Source organism: Muscardinus avellanarius (assembly GCF_963383645.1).
Source record: "Muscardinus avellanarius genome assembly, chromosome: 9".
Lineage (NCBI taxonomy): Eukaryota > Metazoa > Chordata > Mammalia > Rodentia > Gliridae > Muscardinus > Muscardinus avellanarius.
In genome coordinates, this window is record NC_137795.1 from 91,010,625 (window position 1) to 91,034,456 (window position 23,832).

Below are 23,832 nucleotides of genomic sequence, written 5' to 3' on the forward strand. Positions count from 1 at the left end.
TTTTAATTTTTTTCTAAGGATTTTAGATTTTTATCCTTCTCCTCAAAGCAGAATAAACTGAATCATTAACTCTTTTAGGTTTCTTTGGACCTTAATGTTAAAGCAGATCTAGTTATAGATAACACATTTTTACTTTGAAAGTAACAAAATGGCCTTTTATTTTTCAGTATGCTTAAAAGAATTTGGCTAGATTTTCTTTTCTGAAATTTATATATAATTTGGAAATTGATAGAAAAAATTAACTTTAAATGATAGTTTATAGAATTGTATACCACATGATTTCCCATGGAATATTTTGTGAATGGCTAGTTTCTGACATTGTTGCCCATTAAAGAGGTTCTTTGGTTAGATACACGTCTGAGAAGTCTGGCTGTATAAAATCTATTAATGTGGAAAGTCCTTCCCCCCACTTCCTCTGTAAGTAATACTTTTTAGTATTGGTGTGCTTCCCAGATATATAATATCTGGGAAGACATTTTTCTTTAAAAAAATTTCCTGTGTGTGGGGCTGGTGGTGTAGGTCAGTGGTAGAGTGCTTGCCCAATATACTCAAGGCTCAGGGTTCAGTCTCGGTTGTGTGGGGGAGGGGGCAGGTGTGAGGGAGGGAGATTCAGTGTGCAAGAATTTCATGACTATGAATATTTGTAAATATTTGCATACACCTGCAATCCCAGTATTTGGGAGGCTAAGACAGAAGGATCACAGGTTAATAAAGTACTACAAAAATATTGTGAAGTCAAAGTAACAGGTTATAGGTAGTTACATATGTATATATTTATACTCTTGGCAACAAAGATACTATTTATTTAAAAGGTTTTTGTTTATAATGAAATAAATGTTATCCATTAAGATGTATCCATGTTTAAAAATATACATGGGAGAAAGGAAATGACACTTACAGTCTTTTTTTTTTTTTTTTTGGTGGTACTTACATTTTACCACATTATTTTGAAACAGTCTCACTAAGTTGCGGAGGGTCTCACAAGTTGCTGAGGCTGGCGGTGAACTAGCCATCCTCCTGCCTGAGCCTCTTAAGTACTGGATTACAAGTGTGTGCCACCACACCGTGCACTTCCATCCCTTTTTAAAATTTTCTAAAAGTTAGAGACAGTCTCACTAAGTTGCTAAGTCTTATGCTCATCCTATCTTAGCCTCTCAAATACTGGCATGTGCCACCTTTTTTTTTTTTTGAGATGAGGTCTTGTTATGGTGTGTAGGTTGATTTCTAGCTTTTGGACTCAAGTGGTCCTCCTGAGTAGCTGGCTCAACAGGTGTATGCCACCATGCCTGGCTTTATTGTTTAATTTTTGAACATTTAGGATTCTTTAGTTATCTCCTTGATAGTGGTTTTAATTTTTTTCTTTTTTGCAGTAATAGGGATTGAACCCAGAGGGCATTCCTTCAGGCTATACCCCAAGCCCTATTTTTTATTCTTTATTTTGAATCAGGGTCTCAACTAAGTTGCAGAGGGCCTTACTAAGTAGCTGAGGCTGGCTGCAAACCTGTGATCTTCATCTCAGTCTCATAATCTGAGTGATAAAACTTGTTTTATAACTTAGTGTTTTGGTATGTGTTCCTGATTCTGTTGTTCAACTATGATTCTGTTGTTAAGCACTATTCTTCATGCATGTTTATAAGATCAAAGTACCACAGTCTCCCCTCTAAGCTAAACTATTGCCCAGCAAAGGTATTTTGAGACCTTGATGAAGTAATGATAATGATTATTTTGGTAAATTATTTACCTATAAATGTAGCTTTTTTGAGGGTGCTTTGAAACAGTTTGATCTCTCATATCTTTCTACTCTCTCTATATATTGCTATTTTGTCTGAGATTTGAAGAATGTATATACTAAATAGTAAACTTTCCCTAAATCATATCTAAATGTAATAATCATTGCTTTAGGTAAAAGGGGCAGGTTTTTAGCTTTAAAATGTATTCTGAAGGGCCATTTAATTTCTTTCTTTCTCTTTCTTTCTTTTTTCTTTTTTTGTGGTACTGGGGGTGCAATCCAGAGGCTTTCTACCTCCGGGTTATACTTCCAGTCCTATTTTTTATTTGGAAACAGGGTCTCACTAAGTTGCTGAGAGCCTCACTAAGTAGGTAAGGCTGGCATTGAACCTGCGCGATCCTCCTGTCTCAGCCTCCCAAGTGCTGGGATTATGTGTGTGCACCATGCCTGGCTCGTTTAATTTCTTTAAAACATTTGATAATTTAAGCATTCTGAGATATTTAGTAAATGAGGACTGTGTGTATATGAGTCTTTCTGCAGATTTTTATTTTTTATTTTTTTCCTCCGAGATACCAAACCATATTATCTAGTTTCATAGTTTGATTTTTGGCCAGTGAGACTTTCCTATCTCATCATTCTTCTTGTATAGGAATGTTTATTTTATTCTGTTGCCCTTGTCCTTTCCCAGAGGTTGCTCTGTTCATTTGTGTGGAGTACGCACATAGGTTTATGTCCCCAAAGTATTTTGAGTCCTTGGAGATAATTGCTACAGGCTCATTTTCAAGTGCTTGGTGATAATAAGCTGGCTTGAGTTTTGCTTTACATGGTAAGCAGATATTAGTGGCCATCTATTTGCTAGACCATTAATATCCCTACTTCTCAACCTTTATTTACACCTATTTATCTTTCTTGTGGTATATTTTAAAGTGAATCTAACTTATTTCATTCCTAAATACGTCAGGAATCCAAAAGACGACATGGTGTTAATTATCTTTGCCTCATAAAAATTATCACAAATTAAGCAGCTTAAAACAGTACATATCTACTGAGAGTTTGCATAGGGATTAGGGATTCGCTGTTTCATGTCTCTTATAAGGGCCCAAGAGTCAAAATTTTGACCAGGGCTGCAGTTTCATCTGAAGACTTGATTGGGGAAAGATGTGCATCTACGCCTATGTGGTGGTCGGCAGGATTCAGTTTTTGAGATGGTTGGTCAGAGGCTGCCCTCAGTTTGTTGCCCTGTGGGTTTCTTCAACATGGTGTTTTGCTTCATCAAAGTCAATAAGGGAGTTTACTAGCAAACGCCTAGGCCCATAGATGACACCCGGTCACCTTTTCCCTGTTCCATTGTTCATTTGGTAAAAAGCAAGTCATTAGACCACCACACACACACACACACACACACACACACACACACACACACACACGACACTTCTAATCCATGCCCACAGTGTCTTTTAATTTAGTTAGGTCTTTTGTCCTCACTGTAATTTTCAGGATAGAGATTATCCTGTGCATTTTATTTCATTTTTTAGTATTATGTTTATTTCATTTCCTTTTAAACAATTGTAATTTTTCTTGCACTTTTAATTTTGAATTTACATGTTCATAGTATATTGAGATGCATATGTTATATGTTGATTTTGTATCTTGTAGCATTGTTGGATTCACTTATTGGCTATAGATTTTGGAGGAAGGTAATTCCTTGGATTTTTCTTTTAGACATATCATGCTATCTGAAAATAGGATGTTTCATTTCTTTTTTTCTTTTTGAAACCTGTATTTTTATTTAGTTGACTATGCCAAGTTTGACTTTTTCTGTAGTTTGAATTATATTTAGGTGGTGTTTTTTCTGTGTCAGAGTGTGAAGGATTTGTGTTTTCTTTCTTGTAGTACTGGGGATGGAACCTAAGGGCATTCTACCTCCAAGCTACACCCAGCCCTATTTTTTATTCTTTATTTTGAAACTGCATCTCACAAAGTTGCAGAGGGCCTCACTAAGTAGATGAGGCTGGCTGCGAACTGCCAGTCCTTCTTTCTCAGCCTCCCAAGTACTGGATGTGCTTTCTTTCTTTTACTACTTGTATGTTTTTATATTTTATTTTTGTTTTCTGATATATTTGGAATTTAGCCAAGCATACAGTATGAGATACAAATCTAATTTTGCTTATTTGTAAAGGGCTATCCAGTTCTTTCAACATCATTTAATATAAATTCTGTATTTGCCCCATTGGTTCTGGATTTTAACCTTGATCATTTTTTTTTTTCACTTTGGTCTATTTTAGTGTTTTCTCTTTTTTTCCTGATGCTTCTTCATATATAAGTACCCACTGCTTTAATTAGGGAGATTGTATTCTGTGTTTTAACATCATAAGTCCTCTCTTGTTCTTTTTTTTTTTCAAGGTTGTATGTTTTCACTTGCTTAATTTATTATGAGATTTATTATTTATGTAAGGCATATTAACCTTACTTATCTACTTTTAGGAAAATTTGCTTATTTTAAGTTATCATTAGATGTTCAAATTAGTGTAAAGAGAATTGATGTCTCTCTAATAGTCTATGTAGGGACATGATATGTCTTTGCATTTCATTCAGGCTTACTTATATGTCTTTCAAGATTGTTTAAATTTTTTTTTTTTCCTTTTAGGCTTTGTACATTTCTTTCTTTTCTTCTTTATTCTTTGTGGTACTGGGGATAGAACCTAGGGACTTTCTTACCTCCGAGCGACACCCCCAGCCCTATTTTTTACTCTTTATTTTGAAACAGGGTCTCACTGAGTTGCACAGGGTCTCACTAAGTAGATGAGGCTGTCCTCGAACCAGGATTCTTCTGTGTCAGCCTCCCAAATGCTGGGATTACAAGCGTGTACCACCATGCCCAGCTTTGTACATTTCTTTTTAAAGTTTATGCCTAGTTGTTGTTATTGTGAATGAGCGTCTTCTCTTGTAAATTTGCATTTTTTATTTTTTCTAAATTCTCCTTTTTGTAGAATTTTTCCATGTTTTTGACATCTTTAAGATATATAATTTTATCATCTACAGAGTTACCATTTTCCATTTTTAAAATTTGTATAATTGTTTTCTCTATTAAATTGTAGACTTTATCTTTTAGAAGTTTTAGATTTATACAAATATTGAGCAGATAGTATAGAGGGTTCCCCTATGCCTCCTGAAAGCTATTTCTGTTATTAATATATTACTTTAGTATGATGTCGTTATAAGTAATGAGCCATATTGATGCATTATTGTTTTAACTATGGTCCATAGTTCATACTGTTTTTTACCTAATGTCCTTTTTCTGTTTCAGGATTCTATCCAAGTTAACATATTGCATATTACAATAAATTTTCATCTCTTAGGCTCCTTTTGGCAGTGACAGTTTCTCAGAATTTCTTTGTTTTTGATGACTTTGACAGTTTTGAGTAATATTGGTCAGGTATATTGTAGGATGCCCTTCTACTAAACGTGTGTGATTTTTCTTTTTCCTGATGATAAATCTGGAGTTACTGATTTTTGGAAGGAAGATCACAGGTAAGGTGCCATTTTTTGTTACATTATATCAAGGGCACATACCTTCATTATAATGTATTACTCTTGATAGATGATGACCATGTCTACCTGAGCTAGTGCTTGCCAGCTTTCTTCATTCTAAAGTTACTCCTTTTCTTCCCTTTACATATTGTATTTTTTGGAAGTCACTATGAACAGCCCACACTTAGGAATTGGGGAATTTGTTATGCTTTTATCCCTTTGTGTGGAATATTAGGAGTAATATTAGGAATTTATTAGGAATTCTTCTGCATGGGAGATTTGTCTCTTTCTCCATATTATTTCTTTAGTCATATACTTACCAGTTTGGATTCGTGGATACTTATTTCATATTTTAGGTTATATTACAATACTACTCTAGTTTTATGCATCACTTGTTTCAGCTTTGGCTATTAGAAGCTCTTTCAGTTAACTTCTCTGCCCCATGGCATAACCTTCTCTCTCTCTCTTGTAAAAGCATTTTCTTAATCTGTGGTATTATAAGATGCTCAGGCTCATTTTGTTTATTCCCTGCCTCATTGTTTTCATGGAACCTGTGGTTCTTTTATTGGAGAAAGGCATCAGAAATCAGATGCTCTATGTGCTGCTTTGGCATGTTGTTTGTTAGACCCTCTGAGCTGACAGAGCAAAGAAATGAATGTATGTTTGCTAACCTGTGTGTATATACATATCTATAAGTATTTTTATAGGTCTCCTCTAATCTATTAACACATGAGTGATTCTAGGCTCTTCCTCTTCTGATTTGTAGTTTTTTTTCACCCCAGTAGTGAGAAACTTGACCTCAACTATTTGGTAGGCATTTACTTCATTGTTTAATTGTAGCATGAATATAGAGAGCATCAGGATTGTTCATCTGTACGTGGTAGTGCACAACTTCCTGGACTAGAGTACAGTGTTAGTACGGTTTCTTTTGACTTTAGTCTTATAAATGCTCTTCATTTCCAAGGTCAGCATCCTTTTCTCTCCCGTAAGTGATGTGGTTTTACAGAGTGGCACTTGGCATTGACCCCAGCGTGACTGAGAGTTGCTGTTGCTTTGTTTGCATCCTGGCTAGTCTTTGGTGCTGTCATTTTTCTTTCTCTTTTGCCAGTCTAACAGATGCACTCACTATCAATGTTGCTTTACTTTGCTTATTCATAACTTGGTGATGTTGAGCGTCTTTTCATGTGTTCATTTTTCCATCTTAGGTGAGGTGTCTGTTTACCTCTTTCGCCCATTTGTAAACTGGGCTGTTTTCTTATTGCTTTGTACTTTGCAAATATTTACTTCCATGCATTTGGCTTATCTTTCATTGTCTTAATGTATCTTTTGCAGAGTAGAAATTTTAATTTTAACAAATCCCAGCTTACATTTTTTTTCTTTGATTATACCTTTTGGTGTTATAGCAAAAAAAAAAAAAAAAAAAAAAAAATCATTGCCTAACCCAAGTCACCTAGATTTTCTTGTAGGAGTTTTATAATTTTGTGTAATTTATGTCTGAGATTCATTTTAAGTTGATTCTTATGAAAGGTATAAAGTCTTTCTTTTTCTTAAATGGATGTCCAATTAATATGGCACCATTTGTTGAAAATGTCTTTTTTTCTCCAATGAATTGTGTTGGGGGTCTGTTTTTGGAGCCCACCCATAGATCTATACAGTTATTTTTTTGCCATGACCATATTTTCTTGGTCACTTAAAGGTGGGTGTGGTCAGTCCTCTAACTTTGTGCTTCAACATTTTTTTGGCTATTGTGGGTCTTTTGTTTTTCATATATACCTTAGAATCCTTTTGTAGATATACATAAAATGACTTGTTGGGATTTTTTTGGGATTGGTTTGCATGTATAGATCAAATTGGGGGGAGGAACTGACATCTTAAAAATACTGAATTTTTAAGCCAGGCATGGTGGTGCACATTTGTAATCCCAGCATTTGGGAGGCTGAGACCGGAGGATTGCGGTTCGCAGACTGCCTCAGCTACTTAGCGAGGCCTTTCACAACTCAGTGAGACTCAGTTTCAAAAAATAAAAAGAAAAAATAGGGTTGGGCATATAGCTCAGAGATACAATGGCCCTGGGTTCTATCCCAGGTACCCCCCCCCAACCAAACTGAATTTTTGTATCTATGGACATGGACTGTTTCTCCATTTGTATTTCTTTGATTTGTTTCCTCAGAGATTGTAGTTTTTCTCACTGATCTTATATATATTTTTCTATGTTTATTTTTAAGTACTACTTTTTTACCCCTTTGGTACTTGGGATCGAACCCGGAATGTTCTACCTTTGAGCTGCACCCCAGCCCTATTTTTTATTCTTTATTTTTTTGGTGCTGGGAGTTGAACCCAGGAAAATTCTACCTCCAAGCTACACTCTTGGACCTAATTTTTTTTTTTTTTTTTTTTTTTTTGAAACAGGTCTTAAGAAGTTGTAAAGGGCCTCATAAGTAGCTGAGGCTGCCCTTGAACCTGTGATCCTTCTGTCTCAGCCTGGGATTACAAGTACTGGGATTACAAGCATGTTCCACCACATCTAGCTCTTTATCTGCTTTTTGTATTAGGTTAATGAGAAAGGGTTTCCTTTTATTATTTTTCTAAGATAGTAAAGAGAATTGATATAGTTGTTTCCCTAAATATTTGATAAAAAGCATTAGTGAGACCATTTGGGCCTGGTAGTTTCTTTTTTTGGAAGATTATTAATTATTGATTGAGTTTCATTAACAGTTATTTTGACCTCTTCAGAACTTTTTTCTCTTTTGAGTTTTGGCTTTTGTATCTTTCAAGGAATTGATGGGTTTCACCTATTTTACCAATTTTGTGAGATTAAAATTGTTCAAAATACTCATTTTATTTTTCTTCTAATATTTAAGGGACAGTAGTGATGACTGCTTTTATTCTAATATTAGTGATTTATATCTTGTGTCCCCCCCCCCCCATCACTCTTTCCCCTTGGTTAGCCTAGCTAGACATTGTCAACTTTTTCTTTTTAGTAGGTTCTTTGTTTAGGTCTTTTCTCATTTTATTCATTTTTATGAAACTTTTTATTCTGCTTTTTTTTTTTTTTTTTTGCTAGAATTGTTCTTCTTTTTTAGTTTCCTGGCTTAGGTGGTGATTTTAAATCTTTCTGATTTTCTAATGTATATTCAGTGCTCTAAGTTTCCTAAGCATTGCTTTCACTGTATTCCACATATTTTTGTAAGTTTTCCTTTCATTTTCATTTAGTTCAAAATATTTTAAAATTTATCTTGAGACAATTCTGTGACACACACACACACATTTTTCTTTTCTTTCTCTTTCTTTCTTTCTTTCTTCCTTTCTTCCTTTTTTTCTTTCTTTCTTCTTTTTTTTTTTTTTTGTGTGTGTGTGTGTGGTACTGGGGATGGAACCCAGGGGCATTCTGCCTCTGAGCTACACACCCAACCCTATTTTTTTTATTCTTTATTTTGCAACAGGGTCTCACTGAGTTGCAAAGGGCCTCACTAAGTAGCTGAGGCTCTCTGTGAACCACGATCCTCCTGTCTCAGCCTCCCAAATGCTAAGATTATAAGCACCATATATTATAGGTCACTGGCTGTGACCTATATATTTTTGAAGATATATTTTCTCTAGTTATTTTAGGATTCAATGAATGATTGCTAATTTAATTCCATTTTGGTCTGAGAGCATAGTTTGTATACTTTCTATTCTTTTACATTACTACTATATGTATACATTTTTTTTTTTCCACTACTGGAGATGGAACCCAGGGGCATTCTACCTCCAAGCTACACCCCAGCCCTATTTTTTATTCTTTATTTTGAAATAGTCTCACCGAGTTGCAAAGAACCTCACTAAGTAACTGAGGCTGCCTGCAAACTCCAATCCTCCTGTCTCAGCTTGGAATTATAAGTGTGCACCACCACACCTGGTCCACTACTATATATTTTATGGGGAGCTTGAAATTTTTGCGGGGAAGATGGTGCTGGGGATTGAACCTAGGGCCTCCTGCCTGCTAAGCAAATGCTATGTGTATTCTGGTTGGAGAATGTATGTTCTTCTGGTTAGATGAATTATTCTATAAATGTCAATTAGATCTAGTTGACTGATGGTGCTGCTCACTTTGGTGGTATTCTGAGTTTCTTCCTGCTGAATCTGTCAATTACTGAGAGAGGGAGGTTGGTGTCTCTGAATATAATAGTGCTTCATGAAGTTCTGTCAGTTTTTCCCACAAGTGTTTTGACACTTTTTGTTTGGCACAGACACGTTAAGGATTGTTATGTCTTCTTAGAGGATTGACACTTTTTTCATTAATGCCTCTCTTTATCCTTGATGATTTTCCCTATTCTTAAGTCTGACTGATACTAATATAGCTATTCTACTCTCTAGTTGAAGCATTATATATCTCTCTCCTTTTCTTTATATTCAATATCTGTGTCTCTATGGTGCATTTTCTTATGGTTCACATGTGAACGAACTTTGTGTTTTTCTGAGTCCTATATTTTAAGTGATTTCTTTAAATTATTCACATATAAATTGATTTTTGGAAAAGTTGCATTGATTCGTAACTGCTTTCTGTTCATTGAACTTGTCTTTGTATCTTCTCTTTTTCTGTCCTCTTTAATTTGAATTGAATATTCAGTATGGTTTTATTTTCTCCTGTCTCTTAGTAAACCAATCATACTTCTTTTAAACTTGTATTTAATGTTTTTGTGTGGTGGTTTTTCTGTTTTATTTTTGTTTCATGTTGCTGAGGACGGAACCCAGAGGCATTCTACCTCTGAGTGACACCCAGACCTATTTTATTTTTTACTTGGAAACAAGGTCTTGCCAAGTTGCTGAGGCTGGCTTTAAACCTGTGATCCTTCTGCTGCAGTGTTCCAAGTACTGGGATTACAGGTGTGTGCCAATATGCCCGGCTCTGTTGTAAAATTATTAATATATATTATGAGTACTGGGATTACAGTGTGTGTGCTGTGCCCAGCTCTGTCCTAAAGTTATTAATATACATTGATTAAGTCCAGCTTTAAGTAAGTGTGTTGGTTCATGAGTAGTGCATGTGCCTTATATCAGACTTTTTTTATTCCTCCCTTTTCTTGATCTGTTTGGTATAACAGAATACCACAGATTGGGTAATTTATAACAGGAATTTATGGGCTCACAGTTCTAGAGGCTAGGAAGTCCAGTATGGAGGAACCAGCATTTTATTGCTATATAAACCCTTGGCAGAAGGACAAAGAGAAAGTAAGAGAGGGAAGGAGAAAAGGGAGGAGTACAGAAAGAGGACCAGTTTACTTACGTATGATACTGCAGATTGAACCCAGCAGCATTCTGCCTCTGATCTACAATCCTACTCGCCCCTTTTTTTGTGGTACCGGGGATGGAACCTAGGGGCGTTGTACCTCCAACTAGACCCCTAGCTCTATTTTAGTCTTTTTATTTTTTGAAACAGGGTCTCACTGAGTTGCGAAGGGCCTTGTTAAGTAGCTGAGGGTATCTGCAAACTGTGATCCTACGGTCTCCACCTCCTGAATGCTGAGATTATAAGCATGTGCTACCATGCCTACCCCTTTTCTTTTTTTTTTATTTTGAAACAGGGTAGTACTGGAATTACCAGTGTACTACACCATATCTGGCTGACCTGATTCTTTTGTAAGGAACTCCTATAACAAACCCACTCCCATAAAAATGGGAGTCCTCATAACCTAATCACATCTTAAAATTTCTACTTCTTATTACTGTATTAATGGTAGTTAAATTTCAACACAATTTTGGAGGGAAGAAACTTTAGGATCCCTCCTATCACATATAACACTATCCTTATTAATTTCACTTGTCTGTATGTTGTAACCCCCATTATTTATTATTATTATTATTATTCGAACAAAATGGATAAAGAAAATGTGGCATATATACACATACTGGGATGCTACTCAGTTATAAAGAACAAAATTATATTATTTGTAGGAGAATGAATACAACTAGAGAGTATTATGCTAAATAAGATCAGCCAGTCTCAGAAAGTCAAGAGTCCTATATTTTCTCTCATATGTGGAAGCTAGAGGGAAAACAGGAAACAGAAGGGACTTCAGATAAGTGAGAGAGGAGGGGATGAGGGGACAGAGTGGGGAGAAGGTAAAGGGGACCAAAGAAGGAAACGGTTCAAATACTGCTAAGTCTATATATGAAGGTAGCGCTACCAGGCTTACATGTGTGGGGTGAGGAGGGGATCCAGCTGGAATGTGGAAGGAAACACATCAAGTGATGTGTGCATATATGTTTGTATCACTTTGAACCTAACTATGATGTGTAATTACAATGTACCAATGAACGTACAAAAAGATAATTTCAAAATCTATACCTGACTCTGGTTCTAATGCTTCAGTTCATGTTTTTTTCCCCCTTGCTTTTAGCAGACTTTTTGATGACTTGTTTCTTTCCTCTCCCTCCCTCCCTCCCTCCCTCCCTCTTTCTCCCTCTCCCCCTCCCTCCCTCCCTATCCCTCTAGTTCAGTCTTCTTAATAAAATTTTCTTAAATCTTCCTGAGGAGATTAACTAAGAGCCTCTTGGTTTTTTTGTGGGTCTGGGGATGGAACCCAGGGGCATTTGACCCCCAAACCACCCCTGCCCTATTTTTTATTCTTTATTTTGAAACAGAGTCTCACTAAGTTGGGGAGGACGTCACAAACATCTTAGCCTCCCAAATGCTTACCCTTTTTCCTTCCTTTCTCCCAGCAGCTAGTTTCAAGTGATAATTATTTTCTTCCAGTTATTGTTCTTTTTTTTTTTTTTTAAGTACTGAGGATGGAATCCAGGGGCCTTCTCCCTCCAAGCTACACCCCCAGCCCTATTTTTTTGTTCTTTATTTTGACAGGGTCTCACTGAATTGCAAAGGGCCTCACTAAGTAGCTTAGACTGTCCTTGATCCATGATCCTCCTGTCTCAGCCTCCCAAGTGCTGGGATTACAAGTGTGTGCCACCATGCTGGCTCCAGTATATTAACTTTTTTTTTTCCTTTTTTTTTAAACGGTACTGGGGATTGAACCCAGGGGCATTCTACCTCTGAGCCTACACCCCCAGCCCTATTATTTATTATTTATTTTGAGGAAGGGTCTCACTAAGTTGAGGAGGGCCTCACTAAGTAGCTGAGGCTGGCCGGGAACCTGTGATCCTCCTGTCTCAGCCTCCCAAGTATTGGGATTACAAGCGTGCGCTACCACGCCCGGCTTCCAGTTAATATTCTTAACAAAATCAATGAGAATATTTTAGCTTTTCCTTATAGTTGCCATTTTTTCTCATTTTTTGGTTGGATCTATCTTATATACATTTTTATAACACATTTACATTCTATTGTGTCATCCTTATCTTCATAGTTTTAGTTCTGTAGTTCAGTTCTTTTAGTTCATTTGACCAGATTTTATGCTGAGGCTTTCAAGACATTTTTGGATAGGTATAGTTTGTTTTTTAGCGGGGTCTTTAGGAAGGGCTCAAGGAACATGTTGTAAATATGACTTTAAATATGAAGAATAGTTTGGCTATTTATAAAGTCCTAAGCTCATATTAAAAATTTTTTTTTGCCTGAGTATCTTAAAAATTACTTTGCTTTATTATATTTAGGTATGAAACATAGCCGTTATGAAGTCTTTTGACATACATTTCTTTTTCTTACAAGTATATTTGCCTGGTGCTGATAGTTAAAAGTCAAGTGAGGTCGGGCGTGGTGGCGCACGCTTGTAATCCTTGCGCTTGGGAGGCTGAGACAAGAGGATCACACAGGTTCAAAGCCAGCCTCAGCTACTAAGTGAGGCTCTCAGCAATTTAGTGAGACCCTGTTTCCAAATAAAATATAAAATAGGTCTGGGGGTATAGCCTGGTGGTAGAAGCCCCTTGATTCCACCAAAAAAATAAGTCAAGTGAGTAGATTATACCTTGGTGTCTTCTGGGTTGAATTTCCCTAGTACAGTGTATTTAGTATATATGTTCAAGTTTTAATTTAGGAAGATTTGCTTGAAGTACATTTTAAGTATCTGTTTTAATTTATGTATTTTTTATTTTATTTGTTTATTTTTATTTTTATTTTTTGAAGATTTAAAGAAGTTTATTAAAAGATAGAAATACAGAGAATAGGAACAGCTCCATACCAGGCTGGCCTGGAGGGGTGACTCGAATGAGTACACCCTAATTTATGTATTTTTTAAATCACTTCCTTTTTTCTTTTGTCCAAGTCTAGGGATGGAACCTAGGGGCATTCATTCTAACTCTGGGCTACACCTCCTGCCATATTTTTTATTCTTTGATTTGAAACAGGGTCTCACTAAGTTGGGGGGAGGGGCTCACTAAGTAGCTGAGGCTGTCTGGGAAACGCAATCCTCCGGTCTCAGCCTCCTGAATGCTGGGATTACAAGTATGTTCTACCTTGCCTGGCTATAGAAAGATCCCTTCTTAAGAACTAGGAAGGATTTACCTGACATGTCATGTGACCTTTACCTCCTTGATTTTATTACATTTTCTGATTTTTGTGTTCTCCATTTATTAAAGTTACATTTGCCTTTATGCTTTTTTAACATTCTTCTCAATGTATTAAAAATCATAGGTTTTAAATGTTAGCTTTTTTTGTGTGTGTGTGTGGTACTGGGGTTCCTGGAAGCCCTTCTACTGCCGGGATACACTCCCACGGGCTACACTCCCAGACCTAATTTTTAACTTTTAAATGTGGAAACAGGGTCTCTTAAGCCAGCAAGACTGGCTCCGAACCAGCGCGATCCTCCTGTCTCGGCCTCCCAAGCACGGGGATTACAAACGTGCGCCACCACACCCGGCAAACGTTAGCTTTTAACTGTACTGAAATCTTTTCATACACAGTTTACACCTGCATTCTGTTTTTTTTATGTTTTTTTTTTTTTTTTTTTTTGGTGGTGGTGGTGGGGTACATCTGTGATTCATCCCAGTCTTTTTTATTTTTTATTTTGAAAAAGGGTCTCATTTGCTGAGGGTCTAAGAGGCTGGTCTCTAATCTGTGATCCTCCTGTCTCAGCCTCCCAACTACTGGGATTATAGACATGGACCACCATGCCCAGCTATTTCTTTCTTTTTAGTACAAAATGCTTCAGGCTTATTTTCTGTTCCTTTCTCTAGTGCTAGAATCAGCTTCTTGTCCAAGAATTCCCATTTTCTTTTATTGGAAAATGATAAATAGAAATCAAGATCCGGTTATGGGGTTTGCTCATTACCCTTTGTGCCACTGCATCTGGTCTCTCAGTGGACAAAGCTAAAAATACTACTTTGGTGTGTTCACTCATGTACACAAACACACACACCTGTAGTTTAATAATATATATTCCTGTCGAGGGACACAGCCTTATTTATGTCTTAACTTCCCACTCCAAAAGTGAGAAACCTAGTTCCATATCTACTATTCATTTATATATTTGTTTAACTCCAGTATATGTGAAATGTTTTAGAATTTTTTAACGTGTCCTGTGCAAAACATTTCATCATATATAGTATAATGTTGATGTTTAGTTTGATTTCCAGTAAAAGCATCATATTCTACCTATTTCAGTTTCTTTTTTCACCTATAGTTTTGCCTTTTTTTTTTTTTTTTGTGGTACTGGGGGTGGAAACCAGGGGCATTTCCTCTCCAAGCTACATCCCCAGCCCTATTTTTTATTCTATTATTTTGAAATGATCTCACTGAATTGCAAAGGGCCTCACTAAGTAGCTGAGGCTATTCACAAACCGTGAGCCTCCTGTCTCAGCCACCCAAATGCTGGGATTACAAATATGTACCACCACCCACAGATCTTATTCTATTCTTATTCAAGCTTCAAACATTATGTGACTCTGATAAGTTCAGCATCTGGTACATTATTCCTTTCTTTGCCCTATCATGTCCTTTAAAATTAATTGAAATCATTCCCATCTCTTTTTTCAGGAATATTTTAGTGGATAAACCAAATGATCAGTCTTCAAGATGGTCTTCAGAGAGCAACTATCCTCCCCAGGTAAGATTACACGTAGCCTTTAACACTGTTTTGAAGTTGGAATTCAGATAGACACGTACTCACTTTTGGTATTGTCAGGTAAATTTTTCCTTTTCCTTTTCTTTCTTTTTTTTTTTGTGTTTAAATTTTGGTTTCAAAGGGAAATATAATGTGGAATTGGATTAACTAGACTTTTTGTTTCTGATTACTGGAAGATTCAAATTGTAATTGATATTTTTCTGGATCACTAATGATGTGAAACTAAGTTTCTTGTGCTAATTTATGAGGAGAATGTTAACTGGCTAGGGTATTGTTGCTGTTCTGATCTCAGCAAAGGTGGTGACCTTGGTCCCTGTCCCATTATGTTCAAGTCATCCTGTAAACGTTTAAGGAGATGTTAGTAAACCAAACTTTGACTGCCTTTTAGGGAAAATGCACTTAGTATAGTTTTCTATTTTATAAAATAGTATTAGATGGTATTAGGACCACAGCAAACAAGTGGTATCTAAATTTATAATCATTTTTTCAATTATACACTTTCATCATTAATGCTTATTATATACAAGGCATGCTTATAATGTCTGTATGTATCTTTGAGGAAAGTAATGCTGAGATAGGTAAAGTAGATGGGTAAATAAAACTTTTTGATGCCGGGTGTGGTGGCACACGCTTGTAATCCCAGCATTTGGGAGGCTGAGATACGAAGATCTAAGTTCGAGGACAGCCTCAGCTACTTAGTGAGGCTCTTTGCAACTCAGTGAAACCCTGTTTCAAAATGAAGAATAAAAAATAGGGCTGGGGGTATAGCTTGGAGGTATAAGTCCCCTGGTTTAATTCCCCAGTACCACACACAAAAAAGAAGTCATAGAGTGTGTGCGTGTGTATGTATGTGTCCATATTCTTTTATTATATCATTTTTTATGGTCACCATGTTTTCTGGTGTTTTTCCATGTTGTCGTGTTCATTTCTTTATATTACAGAATATTGTTCAATTGTACACATATACCACATATTCATTCTTTTTTTGTGTGTGTGTGTGCGTGTGTGTGTGGTGCTAGGGATGGAACCCAGGGGCTTTCTACCTCCAGGCTATACTCCCAGACCTATTTTTTATATTTTATTTGGAAACAGGGTCTCAACTAAGTTGCTGAGAGCCTCACTAAGTAGCTGAGGCTGGCTTTGAACCTGCCTGATCCTCCTGTCTCAGCCTCCCAAGCTCTGGGATTACAAGCATGCGCATACGTCCAGCTAATATTCATTCTTTTTTATGGACATTTGAGTTATTTTAGTTTTTGGTGATTGTAAAAAATTTTATATAGACATTCTTTAATAAGATTTTTGTGTGCTAGAGATTGAACCCAGGGGCATTCTACCTCTGAGCTACACCCTTAGATCTATTTTTTGGTGGTACTGTGGATGGAACCTTCTACCTCCGGACTACACTCCCAGACCTATTTTTTTTATATTTTATTTGGAAACAGGGTCTCTTAAGCTAGGGAGGCTGGCTTTGAACCTGCGCAGTCCTCCTGTCTCCACCTCCCAAGGGCAGGGATTACAAGCGTGTGCCACCACGCCCGGCTACCCTTAGACCTATTTTATTTTTTATTTTGAAACAGGATCTTACCAAGTTACTGAGGGCATCACTAAATTGCAGAGGCTGGCTGTGAACCTGTGTTCCTCTTGTCTCAGCCTCCCAAGTACTGGGATATAGGTGTAGCCACCAGGCTTGACTTATAAAATTTTAAAAATGATACATATTTTAAAATTTTTTAGTAAATATTCAAAAGTAGAATTATTTATTGCTTATATAAGAGAGGGATATGTTAATTTTATTGTAAATTATTAAACTTGTGGTTGCTTCATAGCCTTAGTATTTGGTGTAGACACATTTTAATTTAGTGATTATTGTTAGTATGATGTAGTTTTAATTTATAATTCCAGGTGAATGATGATGATGATGATGATGATGATGATGATGATGATGATGATGATGATGATGATTTTTGCGGTACTGGGAATTGAACCTAGGGGACTTTACCTCTGAGCTACATCCCAGCCCTATTTTTCATTCTTTATTTTGAAACAGGATCTCACTAAGTTGCGGAGGGCTTCACTAAGTAGCTGAGGGTGACCACAAACATGATCCTCCTGTCTCAGCTTGTACTGGGATTATAAGCCTGCGCCATCATATCTGGCATGATTAATAATATTATATTAAGTGCTTTCTTTCATTTGCTTTTTATCTGTTTATTTTACTTTTATTATTAGTTCTCTTGCCTACTTATAAAATTAAGGTTGTTTACTTTTTGATTATTGAGTTGTAGTAATTGGTTACATATTTTCTTGATATAAATCCTTTTTCAATTATATGTTACAGATATTTTCTATAAGTCTGTGGTTTGCCTAATTATTTTCTTAGCACAGTATTTAATCTGTGTTTAACATCTATTGTGGTATAGTTGACATACATTTTTAGTACACAATTAGGTAAGTTTTGACATACATACCCTCTAGAATACAAGCACACTTAACATCTTAAACATTATCTGTTACCTCCAAAAGTTTCCCATGTCCCATTTTGATCCCTCTTAGCCACCTTCATTCCCATCTCTAGGCAAACCACTGATCTGTGTTCTTCATTATTGATTGCATTTTCTAGTTTTTAGTTTGCATTTTCAGGCTGTTGTATATAAATGGATTAACGGTTTTTATTTTTGTCTGATTAATTTCACTCAAAATAATCATTTTGAGATTCAGTCTTGTAGTTTGCATCAATGATGCATCCATTTTTGTTAGGTAGTTGAATTCTACTGTATGATTGATTCTGTTGTGATATCACAATTTGTTGATCTTTATACTTGTTGATGGATATAGAATTATTTTCCATTTGGGGGCTATTATATATAAAGATGCATTGAAATTAATGTACAAGACTTTGTGGTTTTAATTTGCTTTTTAAAAATGATTAATTACATTGATTATCTTTTTCATTTGTTTGTTTGACTTCCTAAGTGTTCTTTGGTGGAATGTCTATTTAAAATGTTTGTGCATTGCCAGGCGTGGTGGCGCATGCTTGTAATCCCCACGCTTGGGAGGCTGAGACAGGAGGATTGCTCAGGTTTGAAGCCAGCCTCAGCTGGTTTAAGAGACCCTGTTTCGAAATAAAATATAAAATAGGTCTGGGAGTGTAGCCTGGAGGTAGAAGGCCTCTGGGTTGCATCCCCAGTACCACCCCCCCCCAAAAAAAAAAATGTTTGTTCATTTAAGATTTGTTTCTTTTTTATTGTTAATTTTTTAGGGTTCTTTATATGGTTTATAAAAGTCCTTTATTGGATATATGATTTGCAAATATTTTTTATCTGTGGCTTTTCCATTCCCCTACCTGAGCCTTCTGTTTTCCAAAATTAGAGGGAATTACCATTAGGTATGATTTTTTTTTTTTTTTTTTTGGTACTGGGGGTGGAATCCAGGGGTGTTTCTACCTCGGGGCTATACTCCCAGACCTATTTTATGCTTTATCTGGAAATAGGGTCTCATTAAGTTGCTGAGAGCCTCACTAAGTAGCCGAGGCTGGCTTTGAACCTATGTGATCCTCCTGTATCAGCCTCCCAAGCTCTGGGATTATAAGCATGCGCCACTACACCCAGCAGGTGTGACATTTTACATTATGAATATCTTATAGTTGACATATATCACTTTGAGAAAGTTTGCTTCTATTTGTAGTTTTTTGAGAACTTCTAATTTTGAATGGATATTAAATTTTGTTGTTTCTATATCACACCTTAAATACAACTCTTTTATGTGTTTTTACATCCCCTAGAATAGAGTTTAAATTCCCTACTTTACAGAAGTTACAATTCCTTGCAGTAAGAGTTACAGTTCATTTTTCTATGTCATGAATCTTGGCTGGCCTTGTGACTTGCTTTGACTATCACACAAGTCTAAGGAAGGGCTCCTGGGACTTCGAGATAATTATGCTCTGAAGAAAGTCCATCTAGGGACTTCCGGGAAGATGGCAACCAAGAAAAGCAGCATTGAAGAGTCCTGCTAACACTCTATCTCTATTGCCTTGAAATCAGCGCTTTACATAGCCAGAAAACACTATCAGTAGCGAAATAAAAACTAAATACAAGGGACAGAGAAAAAGATGACTAGAAGCACAACCAGAGAGCAGAAAAGAAACCGTTCTGCTTTTTGGCAGCGGGCGCTGCACTGGCACCATCTTCCCTCACAGCACCAGGCTCCAGAGAGGAAAAGGTAAACAAGGATCTGAAGTGAGCACCTGTGGATCAGTCGGTTATGACTCAGCAATTCTTTCAGTGCAAAGACCATCTAAAATTTCCAGCAGCCATACTCATCACGCCCTCCAGGGATTCAAAGCGGAGCTCAAAACTAGAAAAGAAATATGCCAGCCTCATAGCTGAGGGCGTGGTAGTGGTGCCATATTGCCAGCAGGGGCAGTGAGTTCACCACACCCGAGAACTCCAGACCAGTGTGCACCAAAAATGTAAGTGAAATTGTGGCCCCTACAGTAGAAATCCCAGTGCTGCATCCCCAGGGACTTGCAGAGCTTTGATAAACTCCCTGGGTCTGAGATATTGCAGTTCAACCCAGTGAAAGAGTACTGGTGACAGAGATACCACACCCTAGTCACAGCTCCCCGTGGGAAAATGCCCAGCCCAGCACCCCCAAGGTCTCATGCAGTCACAACTAACTCCCTGGGTCTGAGGCTTTGTGATACAACCCAGTAAAGGAGTAGTGGTGGCCGAGATTACCACAAACCCCAGAGATCCAGAGCACCATAAGTGAAGTCGTGGTGACCTGGAGAAGAACCCAGAGAAGGCACAAACTACAGAAATCATGGGAAGGAGGAACCACAATATCAGAACCTGATAATACAGAAATACAGAGATCTCCAGAAGATCAAATCAGGAATATAACTGGAGAAATAATACAAGAATTTCAAAAAAAATTTAGAGAAAGTCTGAGAGAAAGGATGCAATCATTGAAGTAAAGTCCTCCATTCAAAGTATAAACAACCGATTAGATCACATGGAGAAAGAATCTTGCTCCTAGAAGATGGTCACTCCAAAAATGAACGCATAGTTTCTAATTTAGAAAAAAAAAATCCCACAGCAGGAATTTGACATTGAAGAAATATGGGCCCATTTTAAGAGAACTAACCTAAGAATAATTGGAATAGAGGAGGGAAAAGGTGAAACCAAAGAGATCGATAATCTCTTCAAAGAAGTAATTGCAGAAAATTTTCCAAACACAGAGCAAGAGATCGATACACAGGTTCAGGAAATGTATAGAACTCCCTTTAGACAAGATCAGAGAATAGGTTCTCCACACCACATAAGAGTCAAAATGACCAATGTAGAAGCCAAGGAAAGAATCTTAAAGGCAACAAAAACAAAAGGCCAAGTGACATTCAGAGGCAAACCAATTAGAATCACTCCAGACTTCCCAAACCAAGTCATGAAAGCCAGAAGGGTGTGGAGTAACATATTCCAAACTCTGAAAGAAAACAACTTCCAGCCAAAAATTTCCTACCCAGCAAAATTATCTTTCAAATTAGATGGGGAAATAAGAAGCTTCCATGACAAACAGAAACTGAAGGAATTTATGTCTTCAAAACCAGCGCTAGAGAAAATACTCAGAGATTAACTACAAAGAAGAAATAGGTAATACACGCCAGAACCAAAGAAACAAGATTTTACACCCAGCAGACAACTAAGCAAAGAAGAATAAATAGTATCTCAAACAGAAAGAAAAATCTTAACGTGTTAGGAATTAAAAATCATCTCTCAATAACCACACTGAACATAAATGGCCTCAATTCCCTAATAAAAAGACATAAAGTGGCAAAATGAATTAAAACCTGAATCCATCTATCTGCTGCTTGCAAGAAACACAAAAGTAAAGATAGAAACAATCTTAAGGTAAAGGGATGCAGCAAGGTAATCCATGCTAACAGAACTCAAAGGCAAGCAGGAGTAACAACTATGGTATCAGATAAGTTAGACTTCAAGCCCAAACTTATTAGAAGAGACAAAGAAGGTCATCTTTTACTGGTAAAAGGAACAATCCAGCAAAAGGAAATAACAATAATCAACATCTATGCCCCAAACATAGGGGCAACTACTTTCATAAATCAAACTCTTTGTGACATTAAGTCATACATAAATTCCAGTACAATAGTACTGGGAGACTTCAACACCCCTCTCACACCATTAGACCAATCTTCCAGACAAAAGGTTAGTAAAGATGCCTCAGACCTAAAGAACACCATTAATCAAATGGACCTGTTGGACACATATAGAATATTTTACCCAACTACAGCGGAGTTTACATTTTTCTCAGCTGCTCACGGAACCTCTCCAAAATAGATCACATCCTGGGTCACAAAATGAGCACTAGCAAATTCAAAAAATGTTACATACTTCCCTGTCTTTTCAGACCATAATGGAATGAAACTAGAAATTAACTATAAGAAGACCCAGAGAAACCACATACACATGTGGAGACTGAACACCACACTTCTGAATGAAGAATGGGTCATAGAAGATGTAAGAGATAAAATCAAGAAATTTCTAGAAACAAATGAAAATAGAGATACAACATATCAAAATCTCTGGGACACTTTGAAGGCAGTATTAAGAGGAAAATTCATAGCACTGAGTGCTTACATAAGAAAAACTGAAAATCTTCAAATAACCTAATGACACACTTCAAAGCCCTTGAAAAAAAGGAACAATCTAACCGCAAAGCTAGTAAAAGACAGGAAATTATTAAAATCAGAGCAGAAATTAATGATGTAGAGAATAAAAAAATACAGAAAATCAACAAAACCAAAAGTTGGTTTCTCAAAAAAATTAACAAGACAGATAAACCATTAGCCAGCCTAACCAAAAAAAAGAGAATCAACCCAAATTATGAAGATAAGAGGTGAAAAAGGAGACATTACTACTGATAGTGTATTAATCCAGAGGATTATCAGAAACTACTTTGAAAAACTGTACTCCAGCAAAATGAAAAATCTGAAGGAAATTGACAACTTTCTAGATAAATATAACCTTCCTAAACTGAGCCAAGAAGATATAAAAAATTTAAACCAACCAATAGCAGTCAAAGAGATCGAAATAGCAATAAAGAGCTTACCATCAAAGAAAAGCCCAGGAACAGATGGTTTTCTAAGTGAATTCTATTAAATCTTTATAGAAGAGCTAACCCAATACTTCTCAGACTATTTTATGAAATAGAAAAAAGTGAGACTTTCCCAAATACATTCTATGAAGCCAACATCACACTAATACCCAAACCGAATAAAGACAGTTCAAGGAAGGAAAACTACAGGCCTATATCTCTGATGAACTTGGATGCAAAACTATTAAGCAAAATACTAACAACACGCATTCAAAACCACATCAAGAAAATCATACACCATGACCAGGTAAGGTTCATCCCAGGGATACAAGGCTGGTTCAATATACGAAAATCAATCCATGTAATTCATCATATAAACAGAATCAAAGACAAAAATCACATGATCATATCAATAGATGCTGAAAAAGCATTTGATAAAATTCAACATTCTTTTATGATAAAAACACTGCAGAGAATTGGAATAGAAGGAACATATTTCAACATTATTAAGGCAATCTACAATAAGCCCATGATTATTCCTTACAGAAATAGAAAAATCAGTCCTTAAATTCATTTGGAAAAACAAAAAACCCAGAATAGCCAAAGTAGTTCTCGGCAACAGAAACCATGCAGGACAAATCACAATACCTGACTTTAACCTATCCTATAAAGCCACTGTAATAAAAACAGCATGGTACTGGCACAAAAACAGATACATAGATCAGTGGAGCAGAAAGAAGACCCAGAAACAAATCCACACACAGCCAATTGATTTTTGACAAAGGGGCCAAAAACATACACTGGAAAAAAGCCTTTTCATCAAATGGTGTTGGCAAAACTGATGAACCATATGCAGAAAATTTGAAATTAATCCCGTTTTCTCACCCTGCACAAGAGTCAATTCAAGATGGATCAAAGACTTGGCAATTAGACCAGAGACCTTGAGACTCCTTGAAGAGGGCATAGGTCCAACACTGCAACACATAGGCACAGGTATAAACTTTTTCAACAAGACCCCAAAGGCACAACAAACTAAAAGGTGAATCAATATGTGGGATTACATAAAACAGAAGAACTTCTGTTCAGCAAAGGAAACTGTCAAGAACCTCAATTGAGAGCCAACAGAATGGGAGAACATTTTTTCCACCTACTCCTTAAATAGAGGACGAATATCTAGAATATACAGAGAACTCAGGAAACTCAACACTAAAAAGACCCAAATAATCCAATCAAAAAACGGGCAAGCGAGCTAAATAGACACTTCACGAAAGAAGAAATTCAAATGGCCAATAAATCTAGGCGTGGTGCCGCATGCTTGTAATCCCTGTGCTTGGGAGGCGGAGACGGGAGGATCGCTCTGGTTTGGAGCCAGCCTCGCTGACTTAAAGAGACCCTGTTTCCAAATAAAAAAATATAAAATAGGTCTGGGAGTGTAGCCCAGAGGTAGAAGGGCTTCCAGGAACCCCAGTACCC

At 36.7% G+C, this 23,832-nt stretch overlaps 1 protein-coding gene across 1 annotated transcript in view; it reads left to right on the top strand.

Annotated features, from left to right (window-relative positions):
- Positions 1 to 23,832, top strand: part of MKLN1 (muskelin 1) — a gene marked incomplete at both ends in the record, with an annotated part of 145,193 nt that overhangs the window by 2,797 nt on the left and 118,564 nt on the right. Inside the window, one exon of the mRNA XM_080701907.1 lies at positions 15,162 to 15,231. Coding sequence (XP_080558033.1) covers positions 15,162 to 15,231 — 70 coding nt within the window. The remainder of the gene's footprint in view (positions 1 to 15,161; positions 15,232 to 23,832) is intronic.